At 37.7% G+C, this 24,029-nt stretch overlaps 2 protein-coding genes across 5 annotated transcripts in view; both read left to right on the forward strand.

Annotated features, from left to right (window-relative positions):
* LOC306855889 (histone-lysine N-methyltransferase EHMT1-like) overlaps positions 1 to 22,389 on the forward strand; it is a 38,075-nt gene extending 15,686 nt beyond the window's left edge. Inside the window, exons 2-27 of one of the 4 annotated variants that reach the window (XM_079394826.1) lie at positions 3,779 to 3,866; positions 5,932 to 6,422; positions 6,598 to 6,760; positions 8,850 to 9,013; positions 9,231 to 9,392; positions 9,581 to 9,655; positions 9,761 to 9,878; positions 9,994 to 10,131; positions 10,898 to 11,043; positions 11,515 to 11,658; positions 11,836 to 12,062; positions 12,147 to 12,341; positions 12,453 to 12,535; positions 12,613 to 12,719; positions 12,957 to 13,079; positions 13,207 to 13,308; positions 14,060 to 14,164; positions 14,349 to 14,503; positions 15,675 to 15,842; positions 15,957 to 16,101; positions 16,193 to 16,270; positions 16,869 to 16,984; positions 17,600 to 17,686; positions 17,855 to 17,933; positions 19,049 to 19,224; positions 19,378 to 22,389. In XM_079394826.1, the coding sequence (XP_079250952.1) occupies positions 3,779 to 3,866; positions 5,932 to 6,422; positions 6,598 to 6,760; positions 8,850 to 9,013; positions 9,231 to 9,392; positions 9,581 to 9,655; positions 9,761 to 9,878; positions 9,994 to 10,131; positions 10,898 to 11,043; positions 11,515 to 11,658; positions 11,836 to 12,062; positions 12,147 to 12,341; positions 12,453 to 12,535; positions 12,613 to 12,719; positions 12,957 to 13,079; positions 13,207 to 13,308; positions 14,060 to 14,164; positions 14,349 to 14,503; positions 15,675 to 15,842; positions 15,957 to 16,101; positions 16,193 to 16,270; positions 16,869 to 16,984; positions 17,600 to 17,686; positions 17,855 to 17,933; positions 19,049 to 19,224; positions 19,378 to 19,561 (3,819 nt within the window). In that variant the 3' untranslated portion in view covers positions 19,562 to 22,389. The remainder of the gene's footprint in view (positions 1 to 3,778; positions 3,867 to 5,931; positions 6,423 to 6,597; positions 6,761 to 8,849; positions 9,014 to 9,230; positions 9,393 to 9,580; positions 9,656 to 9,760; positions 9,879 to 9,993; positions 10,132 to 10,897; positions 11,044 to 11,514; positions 11,659 to 11,835; positions 12,063 to 12,146; positions 12,342 to 12,452; positions 12,536 to 12,612; positions 12,720 to 12,956; positions 13,080 to 13,206; positions 13,309 to 14,059; positions 14,165 to 14,348; positions 14,504 to 15,674; positions 15,843 to 15,956; positions 16,102 to 16,192; positions 16,271 to 16,868; positions 16,985 to 17,599; positions 17,687 to 17,854; positions 17,934 to 19,048; positions 19,225 to 19,377) is intronic. The other 3 variants (XM_079394827.1, XM_079394828.1, XM_079394829.1) reach the window with 3 other exon arrangements.
* LOC306855888 (putative voltage-dependent N-type calcium channel subunit alpha-1B) overlaps positions 21,626 to 24,029 on the forward strand; it is a gene marked incomplete at both ends in the record, with an annotated part of 154,338 nt that continues 151,934 nt past the window's right edge. Inside the window, 2 exons of the mRNA XM_079394825.1 lie at positions 21,626 to 21,686; positions 22,867 to 23,152. Coding sequence (XP_079250951.1) covers positions 21,626 to 21,686; positions 22,867 to 23,152 — 347 coding nt within the window. The remainder of the gene's footprint in view (positions 21,687 to 22,866; positions 23,153 to 24,029) is intronic.

A 24,029-nucleotide genomic window follows, 5' to 3' on the forward strand; every position in this document is an offset into this window, starting at 1 on the left:
TGTATAATATTAAGCGGCATAAAATGGAGTTCTTTGATATAGATTTAGCTCTCAATCATATATTAGATCTCGATTTTTTTAATATAAACTCTAAATGTGTTGGTCTGCTATCCCCAGTCAAACCTAATCCCAATCCAGTACCCCGTATTCCGTGGAAAACGTTCCCTGTCTGGCTCGTCATATGAGTAAACACTGTGGTTACAACATGGTGGAAAGGAGCAGAAGGCCCTTCCCTCCTCTTTCCTCTACTGAGCATGTTCCCTCTTTGGCCTGTAGGGGGAGATCCAGGGAAACAACTGGATAATCGCAGTCAAATGCTTTTCTCTCAATGAGAGGAATGTGGGAGCTGATATCTGGGATCAATTTCAGCTGGTTTGCTTGAAAAATGTTTTGGCGATGAAAAGATCACTGGAGGCAATGCTCAAGGTGATGGTTTACAGTATATTGATGGCTTAAAAGAGCTTGACATGATTTTGGGAGGTTCGGTGAATGGAAAATGATGGGAAATGCAGCTTTATTGGTTGTTGATAATTTCAAATATGCCTGTGCCAAGTTGTTCTTCCTGTGAATGGTAGCACGAAAACAGCTATGCATACTAGAAATGCCAATAGATTGGGATATACTAGCTGTGGTTATTGGGTCAGAGCATCTTTGACCTTGTGCAACATGGTGATTGTGCCAGATTTTTTAAATCAGCTGCAGATTTGCATTTGTTCATATTCTTGCACTTAGGCCTCTGAACTGCCAAAGTCTGGACTGGTTTTAGTTTTCGAAGCAGTAGGGAACTTTGTGTTCCCGTAAGTTCCCTTTAACATTTAAAGCTAGTGCACACTCTTTGTCTTTGTGGCTGAATGCATTTCTCCCAGTTCTCCAATAAAACAAAGTGCTATGTCATAAAATCAGAGAGGGAGATTGAGTGAGAGATCATATTAATTACTCTACTCTGATATCAGTTTTCCGTAAGAGAACTTTTACCATACAAACTCTCTAACATCTAAGGAATAGCAGGATAATTAAATATGGAAGCTAAGAAGAAAATAAGACAAAATGGGATCCTCTAGTCAACCTAGCTAATTGGCTCGTCTGTTGTTATTAGTTTACCATTGAGGCCCACTAGACAACACTGTGTCAGTCCACATATTATGGACTCTTATGTACTGTTGTTAGATATTTGAAACCATTTATCTTTGTAAGTCTTTAGCTAACATGTGAGTTATTTGTGCAACTATTTCTTTTCCGGAGACCCCTTTTCTCATGTGCTAAGAATGTCTCTTCAGCTGTTCTCTCCTTGCTTTAAGAATGTTTTTCTAAGATATGGAAAATAATGCTCTGAACTAATTTTTAAAGAAATTAAAACCAGTGATCCAAACCAGGGATATAATAAGGTTCTACGGGACACCTGAAAGATTTAGCAAACATTATGACTTCAAATAGAAATGTTGGGACTGCCAATTGATTTTAATAATATGATAAAATCTTCTGATTAATGCGTTGGTACTAATTAAACAAAGCAATACAGTTTAGTAGTAACGCATTCGTAGACTCTCATATATAAAAACTTCAGACAGTAGCAGATTTCTTTACTCTTCTTCTCATTAACATTTCTACTAATGACAGTGTGTTTTGTTTGTATAAATTGAGCATTGGTGCTAATTGCATGCCACTATACAAAGAATGCAAATGACTTGTTAATCTGGATTTCATTCATTAATAAATTTGTGAACGGAGGGGTACTTGAGCCTTATTGATGGGGCAGTTGAGGCATAGAGGACAAAATGGTTGGGAAACACAGCTCTAGATCAAGGATTTGCTTGGATTAGAAGTTGTTGCACTCAAATGAAAGACGTTTTGTAATAACCAAGGTATGAGTAGATCAGAGATGCACCTGAATGCTGGTAAAACAGAATGATCCCACCATGGCAGACCTCAGAGTTTATCCACAATCTGTAAGACTGATTTCATAAGGCCTGATGGGGTCTTTGTAGTGTCAGTGGTCTTGCCTGGTTTGGGCAGGGAATGGGGGGACTCTTATTATGAAGTGGCTCCCCTTGTGGTGAGAGAGGAACAGAAAGCTACAGGACCTCCTTTGTTGCAAGAGCAGCTCCAACGAGAGGCAGACATTTTCTGGCTGTGCAACGGAAGGCAGTCGGTGTGTCTGCCAATCAGATGAGGTTTGGGGATCAGGGCTGGGGTGGGGGAGGGGACAAACGATGGGAGAAAGCTTGGATTTGCTTGTAATTACTGCACCCTGTGACCTACCTCTTCCTTTCTGAGCCTGGCCGCAGAGATTCACTCCAGTAGTTGGAGGCTGGTATGTGAGTGAGACTGGACGCACCACTTCAGTTGCATGGCTCGAGGACGTCTGTCTTTGCTTCCAGACAAAAAATAATCAACAAGTCTATCTCATCACCTCATGCCTTGCTGTTTCTTCCCTATCAAGGGTTTATTTTAAACATGTTTCTTCAATGACAAGCGAATTGGGTGAAGCTGGGATCCTTGATGCAGGTGATCACCTGACATTATTGCAGGTTTCTCCAGTCTACTTGGGATGTGGTAATGAGTAGAGTAGGATTACGCATGAGCTCAGGTGACTTTCTAGGCCTAAGTGAGCTTGATCTGCTCTGTCCGACTGTATGGGAGTCATGTAGATGTACATTGTCTAAAGGAACGAGACCTCTGGACATTGAGCACTCTTTCTAGAGTTGCGCTTTTTTTGTGTGATCTCGTTAGATCTCAAGGATGTGGCATATCCGATGGTACCAGCATAATGATGTTGGCACATTTCTTTTGTATATTTTGTTGTATCCGGCAAGGGCAGTTTTTTGGACTCTCGATGCACCTTTAGAGAAGATTTTCCATAAAGTCCCAAATTTGTCTTTGGTTTTGCAGGGAGATATGAATTTACTTGCTGAAACATGGATTTGTTGCCGGTGGTTTGTTTTGTTTCACTTACTGTTGCAGGAGAGATGTTCCACATGGGCTTTGTCAGGTTTTGGATCAGGCTGTCTACTTCCAGTGGACCAGTAGCCAAGAATGAAAGTGACCAATTCGAACAGAACATAAAAAATGAAGGAGAGCGAGGAAAAAGGGTGCAATTAGGGAGCAAGTGCATGCTCGGCCTTATTGTCCGCTGTGTTTGCTCTTCCTGTTAATTTTCTCATGTTGTTGTTGTTGCAAATATTATGATATTATTGGGCCTGGTCATTTTGATCATTGTATGGAGTGTTTAGATGTAATGAACCCGTAGAAAGGCTTTTGTTGAAACCAGTCATGGCTTAAAGCATTGGGAGATATTGAATCTCTTGAAAATATTACCTTGACTCAGGAGTGATTGACGGCTCAAAGCCCAAGTCTGAGCCCTTGTTATTCAGATGTTGTTTAGATCGAGTTGTTTTGGGATAAGCCTCTCAAATTCCCAAGGGGTGTCTCCATGTTTTTTTTTTTCTTTCTCGCCAGTGTTTGTGTTTTGTTGCCGGTGGTCATAATGATTATCTGCTATTTTTAGAAACAGTGGGTCATTTAATTTCGATCCAAACTCTAATTTGATCCGCTTTCATTCTCATTACCGCTTTAATTGTTTGAGACAGGTTATTCCTGCCAAAAGCCCGCCTTGGACATTTTTTAAAGTTTCATCAATTGGCTTTATGCACTCTCTCCCCTCTTTAAGAGACGTATTATTGGTTACTGCTTTGATACTCCATAGTTTGCACATACACATTTTACACAGTGTTGCATATGTCATGGAAACCCAGTAATTCAACTGTGTGCTTGTTTTCAGCCCTCCAGTTTGGCCAATGGGAATTCAGGCAAGAGGGAAACCATGAAGTCCGAGGGGACAAAAGAGTCTCACAGTGATCAAGAAGAAGGTAAATACTGAATTTAGTTTGATACATGAGCATTTATAATATAATGTTGATGGCAACATTTTGACTCGTTGCACTCTTGATAGCCATGTCTTTAACACATATTCCCCTGGTTTCACAGACAAGGCTTAAGCCTAGTCCTAGACTAAAATGTAATTCTGAGCTGTTTCAATTGAAATAAACTTGCATTGACGGGTCTTAAAATGTACCAGTAATGTTTTTTCTAAGGCATGTTAATAAAAATGACTTAAATGTCCTAATTGAACTATGGCCTAATCCTGGCTTAGTCTAAGACCTGTCTGTGAAACCGGGCCTTTGACTTGTTCTTTAGTGTTTAGTGAGTTAATTTTTTTTGTTTATTGCAAAATTAAATTTATTTCATTTTTACATTGTTTTTTTTTTTTTTTTTGAGTGCAAAATATTAAATATTATACCTAAACCAGGTGTCCCACATAAACAAGGATGTTTTGGAGAACTATTATTTTTTTCTCCAGAAGTATTAATTTTATTAATTAAGTGTTTAACAAAACACATCAGCTTTAAAAATATTGGCCTTCTGGTCTCTGGCACTGGTTACTTCCATTGTAAGTGCCTTACATTTACTCTAAGCTAGGGCTGTAATCAACCAAAGAAAATCTTGGTCGACTGAAGTCCTGAAACTTTCGACTAAAAATCGACTAAAAATGACGTTGTGGGAGAAAAAAAAAACATATGTTACATTAATTAGATACGCACTGTGCTCAGTACTTGGTAGCCTTGTTGTCTGCCTAAATTAATTATAAATAAACATAAAAAACTAATAGGCTATTTGCAGTATATTAAATCGTTTTTGACCTAATTATTTTGCACTGAAATGAGTCTGACACACGAGTCTGTCGTCTCTGACAGCGGTGCATCACGTGCACCTGCGCAATATCATAGCCTGTGATTTCTGAAAACAGTACTATGTTGTCAACTAGTGATATCACAAGAACTTTTGAGGAATGTGCAACATAATTTAGAAAATGATTTTTGTCATATGTTATAAGTATAACTGTCAGACACTATCATTTCAGCCGCTCTGCGCAGCTCGCACAGAGCGAGGCTGAACATAAGAGCTCAGCTTCGCGGCTGAGACACGAATAGACTTAAAGCTTTTACTCTTAATAAACACAAAAGGCGCGTCCACTTTAATAAAAAAATAATATTTATTAAACAAACAAGAGCAGAAACCAAATAAAGTGCATAACTGAAAAATAAAGCATCTTAGGCTCAAAACTAACACAAACAGTGGGCACAGCGCAATTGCGCATTCCAAATAAAAAATGGGTTTGTCTGGGGGATTCTACCGTCATTACGGATGTGTGCGCCTGCAGTTATAAAACGATTATTACACTAAAATATTGAAATATGCCAATTCTGATATGTTCATGTAGCCTACTCAAAAACAGACAGGGCAACCTAACGCAGACAAGTTAGCTTACCGCTTTCAGATGATACGTCATGTTTGTCGTCGAGCTGTGGAAGGCAAACTGTTGCTTGCAAACTTTGCATTCAACCTTTTTCCCGTTATTAAGGTTTAACAAAATGCTGCCACACTGTCGATTTTTTTTTTTTGTTGACATGTTAGATTAGGACTGATGTATATTGATATGTGTTCCAAACCGCTGAGTCCACTAGCTTATTACTAAATAAATAATATTCAGCATCAAACCTTTTAAAGCCTACTTATCTGTCTCTCTTCTCCAGTGGGTTGGGCTAATCAAAAAAAAAGTGAAAACAATGGGGGTGTTCTGAAAACAGACTGTTACCTGTGAAACAGGGGTGCTCTGAAAACACCCCCATTAGCAATTAGTGCGTTCCACCTGATGAAATGAGCGCGGCCAAACTGATGAAATGAGCGCGGCAAAAAATCAACCAATCAGAATTTTGGTCGAACCAGACCGAATCGACCAATTAATCGACTAATCGACTGGGACGTTACAGCCCTACTCTAAGCACAATTGTTTTGCATTATTTTTAATATGTTGTGCCAAGTTGCTTTGAACCTGAAACAATCGCATAACTTTTTCTGTTATTTTTCTTATAGGAGGAGATGAAGATCACTTGAATGGGCAAGCCAACCCTCTCAAAGAGGCCAATGAGCTGAATGGGACCTATGAAAACACAGACATAAATAGAACTGAACAGAACCTCTCTGCAGGGTCACTAGCCCGATCCTCAACCATAGAGAATGGACTGTCAGAGACTGAGCCGCCCCATGGCTCTACAATGGGCAGTAATGGATATATTCTAAGCAAACAACAGGAAGACACAGTGTCGGCCCCACATAGGACTAACTGGTCCCCCGTAGGGGGTTCCACATTGGGGCATGGGACTAAAAGCTCACCAACTTCAGCTTCTACATTGCGACCCCCTGACCAGGGTTCTTCAGACAGTGCTGCAAGCCCAGGACCGAGCCCAATAGAGAGACGAGCGGACACAGAGACTAAAAATGGCATAGTATCGAATACACCTCTACCAACGATACATCGCGCACGCAAAACTATGTCAAGGCCGGCCTCAAACCAGACACTAAAGGTAAAGAGGATCTACCGCAATGAAACATTCTTCTACATCAGCAGCACTAGTCATGACGGCAGTGCATTCAGCACTGAACATCCCAAAAATGCCATATTTTGGTCTTTTTTTTTTTAGGTCTGCTCATGAATCATGGTAATGGATACATATAATCGCATTTCTGTTCCTCCTTCAGCTTTTGAATAGTGAAAATAAGGAGCCAGTCGTGGTGAAAGATGAAAGTCTGGGCAAACCAGAGACAGTGCAGCCTCAGCCATCTCCAATCCAGAATCAGCTACCTCAAAGCCAAACTGACGCCACATCTATACTGAACACCACACCAGCCAAGCTACAAACAGGTTATACAGTGTATTACCTTTCTTTGCGTTCAACAAAACTGATTGCTCTAAAGCTGTTTTGATGTGGTATTCCATTTACATGTTATTTACTTATCTATCTAAATATATACACATATATATATATATATATATATATATATATATATATATATATATATATATATATCTGTATTTCAATAAAACCGGTGTGACCGGTGCTGGCAAAATGAGTCGCAATGCAAACATTTTCAAAAATGAGTTATTTTTATTTTCACATTCTGCATTAAAATATCTTCAAAATGATATATGACTTGTTGGAATTGGATTAAAAAAAAATCACTGAGCTACAGCCGTTTGAAGACAATAAGCAGCAGATCTGATTTTGAGAAAAATCGAGTTAAAGATTCCAAAGCAGAATCACCAAGCAAAGTTGCATATTTTCCTCCAATTCTTTTCTTAATAATAATTACTATATTATTAATCACAATATAGCTATTTTTATTTTATCTTTGTTATTAAAAACAAGATCAAAGATGCAAATAAACAGTATTTAATCAAGAGCAGCGAGTGATTCCGTCTTTTCTTTTAATGTAACATTGAGACAGATCTATGTTAAGACCTACTGTAATGCATGGATCAAATATAATGTTACACATCAGATTTTCCCCCAATTATTAACAGATTATGATGTGAATCTCGCCAATACATATTTTGCAATAATGCACTTTATAAGGGAGATCGGGCGCTCGTGGAAAGGCGCATCTTATGCACTTATCCTTTGCAAATGTCAGTCAGCACGATCGTCATCAGCATGGGTTTGAAAATCATGTTTCACTGGTTTGGACTCATGTCATCGAGAATTCGATATGAATATGAACAAAGCTGGAATGCTGCGCTAGCAGTCATCCAGAAGTGTGCAGAGAAAAAGGTACTCCTCTCAGAAAACATACAAATAAAGATCATTTTAGATGTTTAATTACTATTTGGAGCATTGGGATCGCTAGAAGAGGGCTAATGAACTAATTTTTGTGAAAACCTCAAATTCGACCAAAACTGACATTTTTCACTTCTTTTGCCTGTAGCTCAAAATTAGCCTCTGCGACTTCCGACTCATTTCGCCAGAACTTTTTTATTTATTTATACTGGTTGTTGGATACTTCATTGTGCTAATTTCCACAAATTATTTTGAAATCACTTAATGTTATAATTTGAAATTAATTAATTTATTCTTTAGCAAGTCAATGTGTTTTTCATGCTGTTTGTTTGTGTTATAAAATTGTATACTGTTTGGTTTAGTGTATTATGCAGGATACAGTGGTGGCCAAAATTATTAGAACACATGGCATATTTAAGAGGTTTCAGTTGTTTTTGTTGAATTGGCCATTACAAAACATAAACAAATTATTGCCGGAACTACCTGCGACGGAAGGAATCTGGTGGAACATTGAAAATGATGGACTGGCCCCCTCAACCCCATCGAAGCTTTACTCTTTGGTTTGAGTTGCAGAAGGCATGGGATAACATTGGTGTTGAAGTTCTCAGGATATATATAGACACTATGCCAGAGAGATGTGCTGCTGTAATTGCTGCAGAAGGTGGACACACCAATTATTAAAGTTAAAAGTGGATAAAAACAGTACAACTCACTTCATCTGATATTTGTTGTGCTCAGAGCAACCATCTGCATGTTTCTTGAACATTATGAAATTAAATCATGTTTTGGAGGCAAAAAAGTTCAAACTTTTCAGATCTGTCAGGTGCTCTAATAATTTTGGCCACCACTGTATATATGTATTTTAGGCACTGCCAGATTATTACATTTACAAAATATCTTTGTAAACTTAACTCAGCAATTGTCTCAACTTTATTTCTGCCTGAAAATAGCTGACAAATGGAAATTTCTGGTAAAATTGTAATTAGCTTTAATATTGTGTTTGTTGAAGAACTTTTGATGGCCAAATTGGCAGCAACATGTTCATCAATTATATTGACTTTATGTATATACCTATGTTTTACAGTTTTTCATAAAAATGATCACATTGCTTTTACAAAGAAACGAGTGCTTGAAAACAGGCCTGTATACCAGAATTCTCTCTTTATGCATTGACAGTTGAACCCAGACCTGTCTCTCCCTCAGTAGCAGCCGTGTCAAGGAAGAAGAAAAGAAAGATGGGAACTTATAGTCTTGTGCCCAAGAAGAAAAATAAAGTCTTGAAACAACGCACAGTTCTGGAGATGTTTCAGCGTATGTCCCAGTCTCCACCTAACCCTCAGGTCAGAGATCGAACCTCCAGATTCGCACCTAAAGAGTGAAACAACATCTTTTATATTGTATTGTTAAAATAATCTTGGTTGCTTAGAGTTTTGACCATAAGTAATCTTATCTTAATATTTTGCATTGCTAATTGGTTGACTTTTTCTGTACTTCTTAAAGCCAAGATATGTGAACGTTGACATCTAATGCCAGCCTTTTTATTCCGTGGCTTCACAGCTGTCAAAGGAATCCGTGCATGTGAATGGTGAGAAAATGGAGAATGAGTCTGATGAAGAAGAGTCAGAGGAAGGAGAAGACACGGAGGAGGATGAGGAGTTGGTCAGAGAGGATGGAGCCAAAGCCTCTCAGGAGGCACCCAAGATATCTTCAGTTTCTCAGGTGGGAATTTAGCAACAAAGCTCATGAGCGAAGGGAAAAATGGTCTCATCCATTCTTTACTTCCATCTTGTCAGTTATTTCCTGGATATTTTTGGCCAAACGGGGCTTGTTCACTGAACCTGTGAACAAGTAGAGTAGCGTCTACACATTACATTACCCTGTTTATTTGTTCATTTTTCATTCAAAAGCCTCGTGAAGAAGAACAGGAGTCTGAGGAGTCACCAGAGGGCGAAGGTGAAGAGGAAGGGGATGAATCAGACTTGGTGAGTCCCCAAACATTCTCTAATATTGAGTATCAGAAAACACAGTATAAACGAGAGTCATTTAGATAAAATGCTTTGAGACCAATGCTTTGAGCGCCTCCACAGAGTTCAGAGTCCAGTTTGAAAAAGAAATGGAAAAAGAAAGTCAAGGGGGACCACGCCTGGCTCCAACCATCAAGGAAGCGCAAGAGGAAATTGAAAGCGAAAATAGAAGGACTTTCAGGTAGAGTAAATGTTAAAATCCACGCTTTCCTCAAATATCTGCTGTAGGGCAACAACTCAGCTGTTAATGAGTTTCATTTACAAATCTGTTTATGTCTGTTCCATCATAACTCCAGGAATGGAGTCCCAGTCTCAATCTGAGAGCCAGAGCTCCCCATCAGCCCCTTCTGACAACAGGAAAGAGTATAAAGAAGTCCCACTAGACTCCCTCAACCTAGCGGCACAGGAAGCCTTACTGACATCTCCGAGTACAGGTGAAATTAAATCCTTTGGCATATTGGTTAAAGATTTTTTTAATATTATTATTATAATAAAAATATTTTGCTGTTTAACTTGGGAAAGCATTGAATGATTGTGCAATGGTTTGCTTTTTGACTATGAGGAAGTGCAAAGGGAAGTCTGTTTCTTGTTAAATACTATATAAATAGTCTTCTTTTCAAGTTGCAATTTGTTAATTTCTTCAAACCAAGAGTGTCTGCTAGTTGAAATTGGCTGCTTTATCTGGTTACAAATAAAATTTGTGTCATAGATTATTCCATTTGATTGGTTTTGAGCTCAGCATCTTGAAAGACGCATTTGTGTAAAGTTCAGAGCTTGATTATTGCAAGGCCTTTGTGGTGGCCTCCATCTTGGATAAAATGAGTCATCAAGACTCAACTGATATGGTGCCCCCTGGTGGTCATCTGTCTGTTGAACATTTACATTCACATTTAGTCATTTGGCAGACGCTTTTATCCAAAGCGACTTACAATTGGGGAATACAAAAAGCGATTAATCTTGAAGAGGCAATCAGACAGAGAAAGTGCTCATAACACCAAGTCTCAGTCATTGTTCAAATAAGTAAAAGAGTTATTTGAGTTGAAGAGTTATCCTGAAGCAGTTTGTGCTATCTGTGCAGTGTTTATCATCGATATACATCTCATTATGAAGTAACATTGATTTCCAGCCATCTGTGTTTCCAAAATGATGGTCTTTCAGCTCTTTCATGACTATTAGAGTCTTACAGATGGTGTTTCTCAGCTGTTTCAGGGTCAGTGGAGAGCGCAGATACTGACATGGTGCAAGAACTGCCCCTTTGCAGCTGTCGAATGGAGATGCCCAAGAGCCGAGAGATTCTCACGCTTGCGGACAGGAAGTGTATGGCGACTGAGAGCATTGACGGTCAGGTGAGATGGTTACCCTTGTGAATATGTAGAACAATGAAGGTGAAAGTGATTGCATTTTCAGTAGTACATTCTCACTATATACCATGGGTACTCAACTCTGGCCCTTGATGTCTTTGAGATCTCGAGGTCCTCACTTTCTGATCCTGAAGATTTGTATTACCTTGTTCAAGTGTGTTTAATTGTGGTTTGAGCTAAACTCTGCAGAAAACTGGACCTTGAAGGCCAGAGTTAAGAACACCTGCTATAAACCATCTGAATATGGGTACCAATTTTTGAAATGAAATGAGGTGAATAATTTGGTTCAGTACAGAAGGTCTTAGGATTCATCTAACCGCTGAATACTTGGCATCTTTTTGTTTCTTCATCTTGTCTTGTTTCATGCTTCAATACACCTTTTTTTTTTTTTTACTCTTTTTAAAAGTCGAGGTTCTGAATTCTATTCTAATTGGTTCCCTGTTGTTCTGGGGGTAGCTGAGCCGTTGTCAGAGTGCAGTGCTGAAGCACGAGATGATGAGGCCTTCAAACTCTGTCCAACTGCTGGTTCTATGTGAGGACCATCGCACGGGCATGGTCAAACATCAGTGCTGCCCAGGCTGTGGCTTCTTTTGCAGAGCCGTGAGTCTTTGGCTTTACCCAAGCGAGCGTTTTTAGGTCTTTGATTGGGTTTCAGCATGACAAGCCAATGGCCAAGAAATTCTTGACTGAGTGCATGTGTCTGAAAAGCTACAGAGTTTTTACTTCAGCCACATTTGAGCAAAACACTCAAAGGTATTTCATGTGGCCATCGTGTAGGGTGTCTTCATGGAGTGTCAGCCAGAGGTGAACATCTCCCACCGGTTTCATCGAGCCTGTGCCTCGGTGCTCAACGGTCAGAGCTTTTGTCCACACTGCGGAGAGGAGGTCAGCAAGGCGAAAGAGGTCACCATTGCCAAGGCCGATACGACGTCTACTGTGCCTCTCACCCATGGCCCTTGTACACCCAGCACCTCAGAGGGCAAAGCGGACACCACCACTGGAGGGTATGTGTAAGCTGTTTAATGTTTTTTTTTTTTTGGTTTGTTTCTCCAACTTTTGGATTTTAATTGTTTTGTTGGTCATTAAAGGTTCACTCGGCTCTCTGTTCTTGGAGAGGGCAAAGCAGATAGCACCTTACCCAGATTTACACAGTCACAGGACACATCTGTGTCCCCTTTGGGCTTGAAAACTGGGCCTGTTGGAACTGGATTTGGAACCGGACTTCCACCAGGACCAACTAAAGAAACTCTGGAAAGTGTCCTGCTGGCTTTAGATGCAGAGAAGTAAGAAAACCAATTATGGCCTTTGATTTAGCCATATTATCCATAATAATATGGGGTTCAATCATTATGAAATCTTTATGAACATTATCAACTCTTCATTTCTCCTCCAAGACCCAAGAAGCTTCGGTTTCACCCAAAACAGCTGTATATTTCTGCCAAACAAGGAGAGCTGCAGAAGGTCCTACTGATGTTGGGTAAGAGAGAGGAAAAAGGTTTTTGTCTTATTCAAGGTTGTCTGCTCTGTGCTGGAAACCTCTTTTCTCATTCTCAGTGGATGGGATAGACCCTAACTTTAAAATGGACAGCCAAAACAAACGCACACCGCTCCATGTAGCAGCTGAAGCAGGTCATCAGGAAGTCTGTCATATGCTGGTGCAGGTGAGGGCAAATGCTAGTGAACTAGTATTAACTTACCCAAAGATGACAATTTTTCGTTTTCATCAAAATTCATCAGCCTGTATGACTTTATTTCTTCTTTGAAACACAAAAGAGAACTCTGTAATAGTTCTCAGATCTCATTTGCATATACAATTGTGACTTATCAAGATGTGTCATGCCTTGTTTAACCTTAGTGACTTTGATGTTGTCATTAAAATCAGTGATCTTATTCCTCAGGCTGGTGCAAACCTTGACATGTGTGATGAGGACCAGCGGACGCCCCTGATGGAGGCCTGTGAGAACGATCATCTTGACACCGTACGCTATCTTCTGATGGCTGGAGCTATCGTCTCTCACAAGGTCAGCAGCCACGAGCAAGAGGGTTGATAACCCAGTCTGTTTGTACAACATTCTGTAATCAAATGCTTTTTGAGGAACATTTACTCTGTTTGAGGACTGATCACATCCTGTTTCCTTTTCTTTTCAGGATGTTGAAGGTTCAACATGTCTCCATCTTGCTGCTAAGACTGGGCATTTCAGCATTGTACAACATTTGATGTCTACAGGAATTGTAGATATTAACTGCCAGGTTTTGGACCTTCTGTTACAGTTAACATTTGTAAAAATATTTTGAGAATGTGATATGGCGTTTTTGGGGATTTCCACCATTTGTGTCATTAGACTCTGGCAAACATATCTCAGGAATTTCACAAAACAACTGCACCAATAGTCCTCCATCCTACTGATAACTTTTCCCACTGATTCTTGTAATGAGTTTCTCGAAGATTACAAGGCATGTTAATGATGCACTCCCAGTTTTTTTTATTTAATTTAATTAATTTTTTTTGTTTTTGGTCATTTAAAAATTCCACAGTAGAAAATCTCTTATTGCATTTTTTTTCTTTGGCTTTTAATAACCATAACAAAAGAACTTTTTTCACTTTTCCATTTAAAAGGTTTTATCTTAACCTTAAAGCATCATTATAATTATTATTGTTATCATCATTATTATTATTATTTAATAATAACCAGTAGTTCTCAACAAGAGGGCCTCATGATGGCTTAAAAATTATTTGCATTTAATTTGAATTTTTCTTCTTTTTTTTTTTAAATGTGGTTTCTAGACCTGAAAAAGCCATGCAAATTAATAAAATCTTAAAGACCATGGGCATTTTTTTTAATGCATATACATTGTTCAAGTTATTCCAAACTTCACAATTATAGTATTTCATTGCAGAAGTTGTGAATAAATGGTAGTAATGTTACTTTCGATATTGTTGTGGACAATAGGAGCCATTGGAGTCAAAAAGACTGAGATGTAGTTGCATTTCTTGTTCCAGGATGATGGAGGTTGGACAGCCATGATTTGGGCCACGGAGTACAAACATGTAGATCAAGTAAAACTCTTGCTCTCCAAAGGGGCTGATATCAACATCCGAGACAAGGTCTGTGTGCTCTGTTTTGTATTCTGGAAACTGCTGTTTAATATATCAAAATTACCTCTGCACTTTTAGAATATTTTGTAGTTTACTTTCTGTTCTAATTTCAGTTCTCACATAGGTTTAGATGACTTAGACTGTTGAAAATGCAGTGTGTTTGATCTCTTACAATCGTCAACTTTGATTCTAGGAGGAAAATATCTGTCTGCACTGGGCGGCATTCTCTGGCTGTGTGGAGATAGCTGAGATCCTGCTGGATGCCAAGTGTGATCTCAACACCATCAACGTCCACGGAGACTCACCATTGCACATAGCATCACGGGAGAACCGGCTTGACTGTGTGAAGTGAGTAAACCTCCACAAGGTTTTATTGATCTAGACTGATTGATTGGGAAACTTCCTTTCAATCTTACAGGTCTGTAGTTAGCTAGGCTTATTTACAACATAGAGACGTCTGAGCCATCCTCCTAGAAGATAACTGTGCTGCAGGATTACACCCATATCCGATGTACTGCAGTCTAATCAGGTGCTTGTGTAGATCCTAATCAGCTTAAAGCTGCATTTTTTTATTGGAGACTGGATCAGTGTCATGTAGATTTATTGGAGCTGGACGCTAGCAATAAAGGCTTGCTCTCATCATTTCCTGGACAAATTTTATTATTGATCCATTGGCAGGCAGTTACAGTGATTGGTCGGAGTCCTGAATATAATATTTCAACAGGAGAAGATGGATTACAAATATATATTTCGTCCTTAGTTGGTTTGTTTCAGGTCCACCTCTGAATCAAAACAAAACTTTTAAACTGAGGATGATAATGTGTCTAAGACAAAAACCTTTTTTTTTTTATGGAAAATGGTATCGTTTACGTAGTAGGTGTGGGGTGTGGGGGGGGGGGGGGGGGGGCAGTAAACTGTAATTTAGGTTACATGTGTAACAGTATGTTGGATCCGGGCAGCTCTTAAAGTGACAGCAGTCTAATGTTCCTGCTATGTGTCTTTCATGTTAATCAAACAACAAAAGAGATAAAATCTTTCAGTACTTTTGACTAAATCACTTGTGACTTTAAAAAGAAGAAATATATATTTAATCTACACAGTGAAGAATATGCAATGTTTTTATACATTTAATTACTTTATATAATGGATGTAGCATTTATTATTCTATTGTAATTTTTTGTCAATAAATTTATTGTAATAATTTCTTATTCTTATTTTATTGTATTCTTATATTATTTTATTAATCACTGTTTTGTCTTCACTGAGCTCGATTGTTTTTAATTTTTTTTTATTATTTATTTACGCATTAGGTTTTTTGGCACTGGTGGCAAGAATTATGAAATTTCTATGGTATCAAAAATGTTGATATTATGGGTTGATATGTGCTACATATTGTTACCGTGAATAAAAATGACTCCTATCGTGATATAAGATTCATATCGCTCACCCCTAAATTATAATAATAATAATAGTTTTTTAACTTTGTTTGTCCTAACCTTCAAGAATGCCTCTTTTGTAGCTTGTTTCTGTCACGGGGTGCTGACATAAGCCTCAAGAACAAAGAGGGAGAGACGCCCATGGAGTGCTGCAGCCAGAACTCGAAGGTTTGGAACGCCCTTCAAGCCAGCAAAAAGCAGAGAGAAGCTAACAGCAACCAGACTGGCCCAGTAGAGAAGCTTCTCAACAGGTAGATCAATATAATTAATATCTCACTGTCCTCCAGATTACAGTATTGAACTGTTTATCTACACCAGAACTAAGACCTAAATTAGCCTATAAATTACTGTGTAATTGTGTTTAGGGACATCGCCAGAGGCTACGAGAAAGTCCCCATCCCGTGTGTGAATGCAGTGGATAGCGAACCCTGTCCTGACAACTACAAATATGTCCCTGATAGCTGTGTGACGTCCCCGATGAACATTGACAAAAATATCACCCACTTGCAGGTAAACAAGCTGATGTATTATTTTTATTGTAACACTTTTCAAATCTCATTGATATAAGGATGATGTATAATGGTGTTATTTCATTCCATAGTACTGCGTCTGTAAAGACGATTGCTCCTCGGCTAGCTGCATGTGTGGACAACTCAGCCTGCGCTGCTGGTATGATAAAGTAAGTCAATTTCTGAGCTCTTCATCCTTAGAATCTAATAACTAAGCTGTTTGGGATGTTATATGTGTAAATTCTGAATATTTTGGTAATTCTGAAGCACAGTTACATGAATTACTAGCTCTAACTTGGTGTTAATATCATTTGATCTGGCAAACATCTCCACCTAGAGGTGGAACTAGATAAATACAAGACGGCATTAGATGGTCTAGGCAAAATTATTAGTGGCGCTAAATCAAATATCCCTATTACTAAAGCCTACACTTAGAGGTAGGTATTTGTTAATTGTATTTTAAGTATTAAACTACCATACCATAATATTGATATCTTTGTCTAAGGAATAAAACCAGAAGCATTATCTATGAACAGAAATATCATAGACTCTTTTGTTTTAGGCCAGTCAGTAGCTATGTAGAAACCACCCAGAGCACACTAGAAACTGCACAACAATGCCCTGAAAACCACTCAAAATAATCTAGCGTCTTGGTGGCAACTTATGAATGCAGAGCAATATTGACTTATTTTTTAAAAGACTGTTAAAATTATGTTGCAATGTGCTTTTTGGTATTAGAGTTCAAATGCTTTGTGTTTGTGGTGTCAGGAGAGCCGTCTGCTGCCTGAGTTCTGCAATGAGGAGCCACCTCTTATATTTGAGTGCAACCATGCCTGCTCCTGCTGGAGAACCTGCAAAAACCGTGTGGTACAGAACGGACTGAGGTACCTCACTTCCACATGCATTCTGGATGATTAAACCCCCTCACTGTGTTTTTCAACCGCTGTCAGGTTATAAAATATTAACACATGACTTTGTCATTGGCGGACAGGTTTTTCTTTTCTTTTTTTTTCCCAAATATGCTGATTTGTGTAGTTTATTATTATTATTTAAATTAAAAGCTGTGTCAATAAAATAACTGCAGTTGATCTCATGATTTTCATTCTTGTGTATTTAAAGTTTGTTATCCCTGAAAGCATTTAGTTTTTTTTTTCCTACTCATATTTTCATGTACATTTGCAGACTTCAGTTCGAAAACTCCTTATCTAGAAAACAGGGTGACTGATAGCTGATGTATTTGCTATATCTGCCATGTATGTGTGTATACATATACATACAGTTTAATTAGAGTATATGAAATGTACGCATATAATACAGAAGTTTATTTTGCTAAAAATCTGTAATATTTTACTAAAAACTAGTAATATTTGAAAACAGGAATTGTGCACTCCAAAATTCGATTAATCACCCTGACCAACTATTTAGTATTCACATATACTACTTGTTCTATTGTAGTATATGATCTGGATTGAGTGGTATCCTCTTAAATGATTTCTTAGGATAAGACTGCAATTGTTCAGGACGCAGATGATGGGATGGGGTGTCAAGACGTTACAGGATATCCCGCAAGGAACGTTTGTTTGCGAGTGAGTTTCTTATGATATTTCTAAAGCTCATTCAGGGCCTGTGTTATATCTTCCTGTTTCAGTCTAACTGTGTGTGTGTCTGTGCAGATGTTTGTTTAGGTGTGTACGTATGGATATGATTGTGTGCTTATAGTGTTTGTACCCTAATGTCTCATTTCCTTCCAACAGATACGTGGGTGAGATAATCTCTGACGCCGAAGCAGATGTCAGAGAGAATGACTCCTATCTTTTCAGTCTGGACAGTAAGGTATAGCCATCTTAGGATGACTCCCCTTCAAAATCACATTACCTCTCCTGTCTGCTCCCGTCAGTAGTGGATTATCTGCATGCCCGCAAGCAAATTTCACCTATATCCTTTAGATGACCCTTGTCAGCACAGAATAATGATTTATTTGGCTGTACCGTGATACTTTTGGCAATTGAATTTTAGGCTTTCAATAGTCTTGCAAAGACAGATGTTGGACCCTTGGCATAAAATCTGGGCTGCAGTGCTTATTCTGATTTCTGAAGGATGATGCTGAAAATTTTGCTTTGATCACAGGAATAAATAAAATTGTAAAATATATTCAAATAGAAAGCTTTTATTTTAAATAGCAAACATATTTCACAATATTACTGCTTTTTCTGTATTTTGGATCAAATAAATGCAGGCTTGGTGAGCAGAAGATAATTATAAAAAAAACAAAACAAAAATCTTACTGTTCAAAAACTTTTTACTGGTAGTGTACCAGATAGTGTGTGTATGTGTTTGTTTATATATGTGTATATATAATATGATAGATATATATATATATAGTACTACCCACAGATAGGGTATAGATAATATATATATATAATAATATTTATACTTATTATTAAATGACATTGATATTAATTACTTAAATTCCAAATGGATGCATTAGATTGATATTAAGGGACTTTTATTTTTTTAATTATTTAAAATACGTTGTTTCAAATAAACTTTCTGTTCATTAAATAATCCTAAAAAACATATAATGGTTTCTGCCATGATAAGAAATGTTATTTGAGCACCAAATCAGCATATTAGAATGATTTCTGACTGTTCATGTAACACTGGAGACTTGCTGCTAAATATTCAGCTTTACCATTACAATTGATGATATATTGAAACAGAAAAGAGTTCTTTGAAATTGTAATAATATTTCATAATATTGTGTGTGTTGGGGGGGGGGGTTTGTTGTTTTTTTAAATCATACCAATTTTACCAAAAATATTATATATCATTGTTTTTCCTTAAATTTTTATTGTTGATCACTGCTGAATAAATCTCATATCCCATTCTCTACAGTCTGACATAACTCTACAAACACCTCAATTTATTTTCTGTCGCTGCTGTTGCAGGTGGGTGATATGTACTGCATTGATGCACGTTTCTACGGCAACATCAGCCGCTTCATAAACCATCACTGTGAGCCGAATCTTTTCCCCTGTCGAGTGTTCACCTCTCACCAGGACCTCAGATTTCCTCACATCGCGTTCTTCGCCTGCAAGAACATCAGTGCCGGAGACGAACTTGGGTCTGATTCACATTATTATCCATTTACTTGCTAATTCTCTATTTAGATTGACTCCATATGTTAGTTTCCCATCATGCATGTGATGAAAGCATTCATTGATGCTCATTTATTTTTTATTAGAACAGAAATTTAGAATTTCTCTCCTTTTCTCAGGTTTGATTACGGTGATCACTTCTGGGACATAAAAGGGAAGCTGTTCAGCTGCCAGTGTGGCTCATCCAAATGCAAGCACTCAGCCGCCACCATCGCCCAGAGACAGGCAGACAGTACTCCAGGAGACCAGCAGCTCAGCGCCCTGCCCGATACCAGCTCGTCCACCCCATCCAGCCCCAGCTAAGCCCATTTCTCTAGCATAAAACAGCCGGTTCTCCTACTTCTACCAGCCTGTCACCTCCCATCACCAGCACAGGCACAGCTCTGCCATCTCTAATCAGCTCCGGTTCCCAACCCGGGCCACTTGATGCTACACCCACAGTGCCATGTTTAGCTCTGGTGGTCTGAAAGCTTGATTGGTTGAAGCGGTTTAGGGGTTTAAAGTCTTGAAGGTGAGAGGTGCACAACTGGACTGGTTTTTCAGGTGTTCAGTACGCACATTTTGTATAGGTTCTTTTATTGTCAGGCCGCCCCTTTGGACCTTGATCTTGTTTGACATCATCAAAAGAGGTCAAAGTGGAGTTTTTTTTCCTCTTGAACCTGTTTGAGCCAATTAATGGATTTTGCAACGGGTTTCCTTTGAATACTACCTTATTCTTGTCTCACAATGTGTTCTCCTGCCCGACTCGAACTTCTGTGTCATTTCTTGTTATCTTTTATGAACTTTATTCTTCAAAGTTTTACTTTACCTGTCAAGGTCAGCGAAAACTGAACGATTGATTCCCAAATCCAAAATGAGTTTCAAATAATGTTAATTTTGCATCTGTTTGTTTTACTTTTCTTCTGATTTTAGTTTTTGTACATTCACCGAATATGCAGAAAATTATGTAAATGTATTCAAAGACCAACCTCTTTTGTTTTTTCCCAGTAGCCTTTTCTGGGTCCTTCAGTGGGCTGTATTAACTTGAGATGAGCTGTAGGCTAGCAGTCATTGGACATTAGTGCCCGTCGCGCGTGTCTTCTGATTGGTTCACAGACGCAGGACGTCATGTCAGTGCTACCAAAATCATCAAAAGGCCTCTGAACAGAACATTTTTGGCCTATATATTCAGCCCAGTTCTTGAGTATAAATGCGTTTTAATGGCGAAACGCCACTGGAAGTGCAAATTAATCCTGGACGAGTCTAAAAACAAGCCCTATGGGTTATTTCCTGCATGTTACAGGCCTGGATAGACATGGCTGTTGTTAAATGCATATTACTTGCACCCCCATCAATGCAAATGAAAACTGTAAAATATTTCTGTATATACTTTCGGTCACAATGATGGAACCTATTAGCATGCTTTTGAGACACGTGCTCTAGGAATAGGACTGGAATGTTCGCTCTGGTGGAATGAAATGCGGTCGGGTGTCGGAAAACGCAAATGGTGCTGAAAAAGGTTTTTATGTTTATTTTTTTATTACTCACTAAGTGAATACAAGTTGTAAAATACGATGAGGAAGAAAGTGTTTCTTTTTTTTTTTTTTTTTTTTAGTTGTATTTTTAAATTGGCCTCTTTTTTCTAACTGTAGTTTGACATAATTAGCCTGTATCAATTTTGTTCCATAAGTTCATGTTGATGGTGAAACTATTAGTCTTTTTAAGTGTTGATAGTGTAGTCATGTCCTTTGTGCAAATCCAGACATAGAGATACAAAAGACTGCAAACTAAGGGGGGGGAAAAAGAAAACTGTAACATATCTCTGGACAGTGAAACATGATGCACAATCTTACTGGTTGTGTTTTTCTTTTTCAATAAATTTACTAGTAATAAAAGAGAAACATCTCTGTCACTATTATGCAAAAAATAGTAGCACGATGCAAATCTGAATTCATCCCATAACACTTTTTGAGGAAGCAGATAAGTCACGTTTTCTTAACACTTGAAACCCATGTGGCCACAAATGAGACCAAATGAGTTTTGTGATGCAAAGCAGGAAGCCTTTTGATTATTTATCAAGAAGTGTATTTTTTAGTTTTATAAACTGTTTGATTATTCTCTTCCTGATTACTTGAGTTACTTGGTTGTAATTGATCCAGTGAAAAGCGAGCTGATGATTGAGGCCCTCTGATTTGCCGATAAAGGCTTTTAACTAATGAGACAGGAAACCGCCTTTCCGCATTCCACAGCTGCAAACTTTAAAACCTGAATATGTCTCACTATTACAGCAGTCAGTGCAATTATGAGGATCATGCTTGGTGGATAAACTGTGTTACGGCTGAGAAACCGGATCGTGAAATTCATAGAGCTTAACAAGTAGACAGGACCATGATGAAATCAACACTGCGTAACTCTGACTGGAAGGAGAGAAAATTCACTGTTATCTATGGTAGGATTTTCATTGGGTTTGTCTTTCGAGGTTGCTATGTCATTAACTGGGTTGTGGATTATTATTCTTTTGTATCACAGTGAACTCATTTTCACTTATTTTTATGATAGATGATGTAAATAACTTGCTTTAGTGACATTTAGTGGTATTTAGGTTTAGTGACATTGAATGATGAGCTGAGACTGAATGTCTTTTTGTGGGCGAATCCCACAAAAACATGTCCATGTTACATTGTGGAAGCTTGTTTCCGCAACGGGATAAAAAATCAATAAAAATGGTCATTCCAGCCTTTTTTTATCACAATTCTTACTTTTTTTCTTGAAATGAGTTTACACCTCACAATTTAAAATTTATGTCTCGCAATTCTGGCTATTTTCTCTTAGTTCTTGGTTTACATTCTTGGTTTACATCTCACAAAAAGGATAAACAATTAAAAAAGTAATTGTGACTTTCTATCTCACAATTTTGCATTTATAGTCTCAATTTTGAGGAAAAAACGTCTGAATTGTAAGATTTCAGAATTACGAGAAAAAACATTCTGAATTATGTGATATAACCGCATAATTATGAGAATTTTTTTTTAATTGTGCTGATTTTCATCTCGTGGCGAAACAGGCTTCCATAAATTTCACCCCGAATTCCAAAAACAAAAATTTTTTTTGCTTAGTGATGTGTACTTTGTTAACAATAATAAGGAATATGCTTTTTTAAAAAAAATCATTACGCTTTTTCATTCCTATTATTCTCAATGCTTTATTACTAAAGAATTACTGTATAATGTAAATACATTATAGATTTTTGTATTTAAATCAATATATAAATATGCACAGAAACTTATTAGAAATGTTATATTTAAATATTTATTTGTTTGTTTATTTATCTATTTTTATTATGATAATAAGATGTATTTTTCCTTAGTAGCAACAAGAATTGTAAGACAATTATTATTATTATTTTATTCTTTAATTGTAATTATGAAAACTTTCACAATGCAGAATTGCTTATAGATCCTAAACATTAATTTTGTAAGAATTATATAGCCTAAAAATGGAATGTACAGGAAGTCCTTTAAAATCGGCTCTATACCAAGCATGCACTTGTCTCACTCCTTTAATTTCCCTCTAATGTGTATGATTTCTTTGAGTCAGTCTGTTTATCATCTCTCATTTCAAAAATAAAGCCGCCCGACTGGCCACACTTGGAACATGGCGGATGTTAACTCTGGGCACAGAGTTCAGTTCCTGGGCTCAGTCTTCTGAGCCACCTGACAATCAGAGGAACAGAAGAGCAGCTTTTACAGAACTATCCAGCAAAGAGAGCCAAGCAGCCGGAGATGACCAGAACACTGCAGAATGTAGCAAATATGACACCGTGGTAGAGCTGGTGAGGCCCAGAGACCTGAGGAACACCGATATCATCAGCACCCATGAAATGTGTCAAGAGCAGGTAGCACCATGGGAGGAGAGGTGAGCTGCAGGGAATGAAAGTCGTTTGTAGTGTAACCCACACTGAGGCTTATTAACTACTTTATCATGGTCTGCTGTAAATTTAAAGCTCAATGCTGTTAAAGGTCAATAGTGAGTACTTTACACAGAAAATTACAATTGATCATTTTTAATTCATTTTATTAGCCACTAGGGGGCCTAAAGGTTCAACAAGAGAAACATAAATAAACTGTACTGTCCTCAAAAATTATTATGAAATACTTAAACATATCTGGATTGAACTGAATTATGCAAGATAAAATATTGAACCTCATGTAATCAGAAAAAAAAGGTTTTAGGGCTAAAGTTTTTATTCATTTGTAAATTGCTTTTAATATGAATTGATTTAGTGCATTATATATTGTAATATGCTGAATTGATGTTCAATTATTATTGCTTATTACTTCTTGTTTAATTAATATTAGTTATTATCAATGTTCAAAAAAAGGTTTTGCTGCTCAATTTTTGTGGGAACTGATTATTTTTTAGAATAATAATTTCAATTAACAGGATTTATTTGAAATGAAATTATTTTGTAAAATAAAAAAAAGTCTTTACTGTCACGTTTGATCAATTCAATGCATCCTTGCTGAATACAGCCCCCCCCCCCCCCCCCCCCCCCCAAAAAAAAAGAAATCTTATTTACCACAAACATTTGAAAGGTAGTGTATCATGGTTTCCACAAAAATATTAGGCAGCGCAACAATTTTGAGCACTGATAATATGAAAAAAAGAATATATATATATATATATATAAGTTATGCTCACCACAGTAGAATTTGATTATTTATATACTGTATATATTTGATTGAATTAATTGAATGATATTTATAGACCTTAAAGTATGGATTAAGTGCCC

This window comes from Barbus barbus (genome assembly GCF_936440315.1).
Source record: "Barbus barbus genome assembly, chromosome: 36".
Lineage (NCBI taxonomy): Eukaryota > Metazoa > Chordata > Actinopteri > Cypriniformes > Cyprinidae > Barbus > Barbus barbus.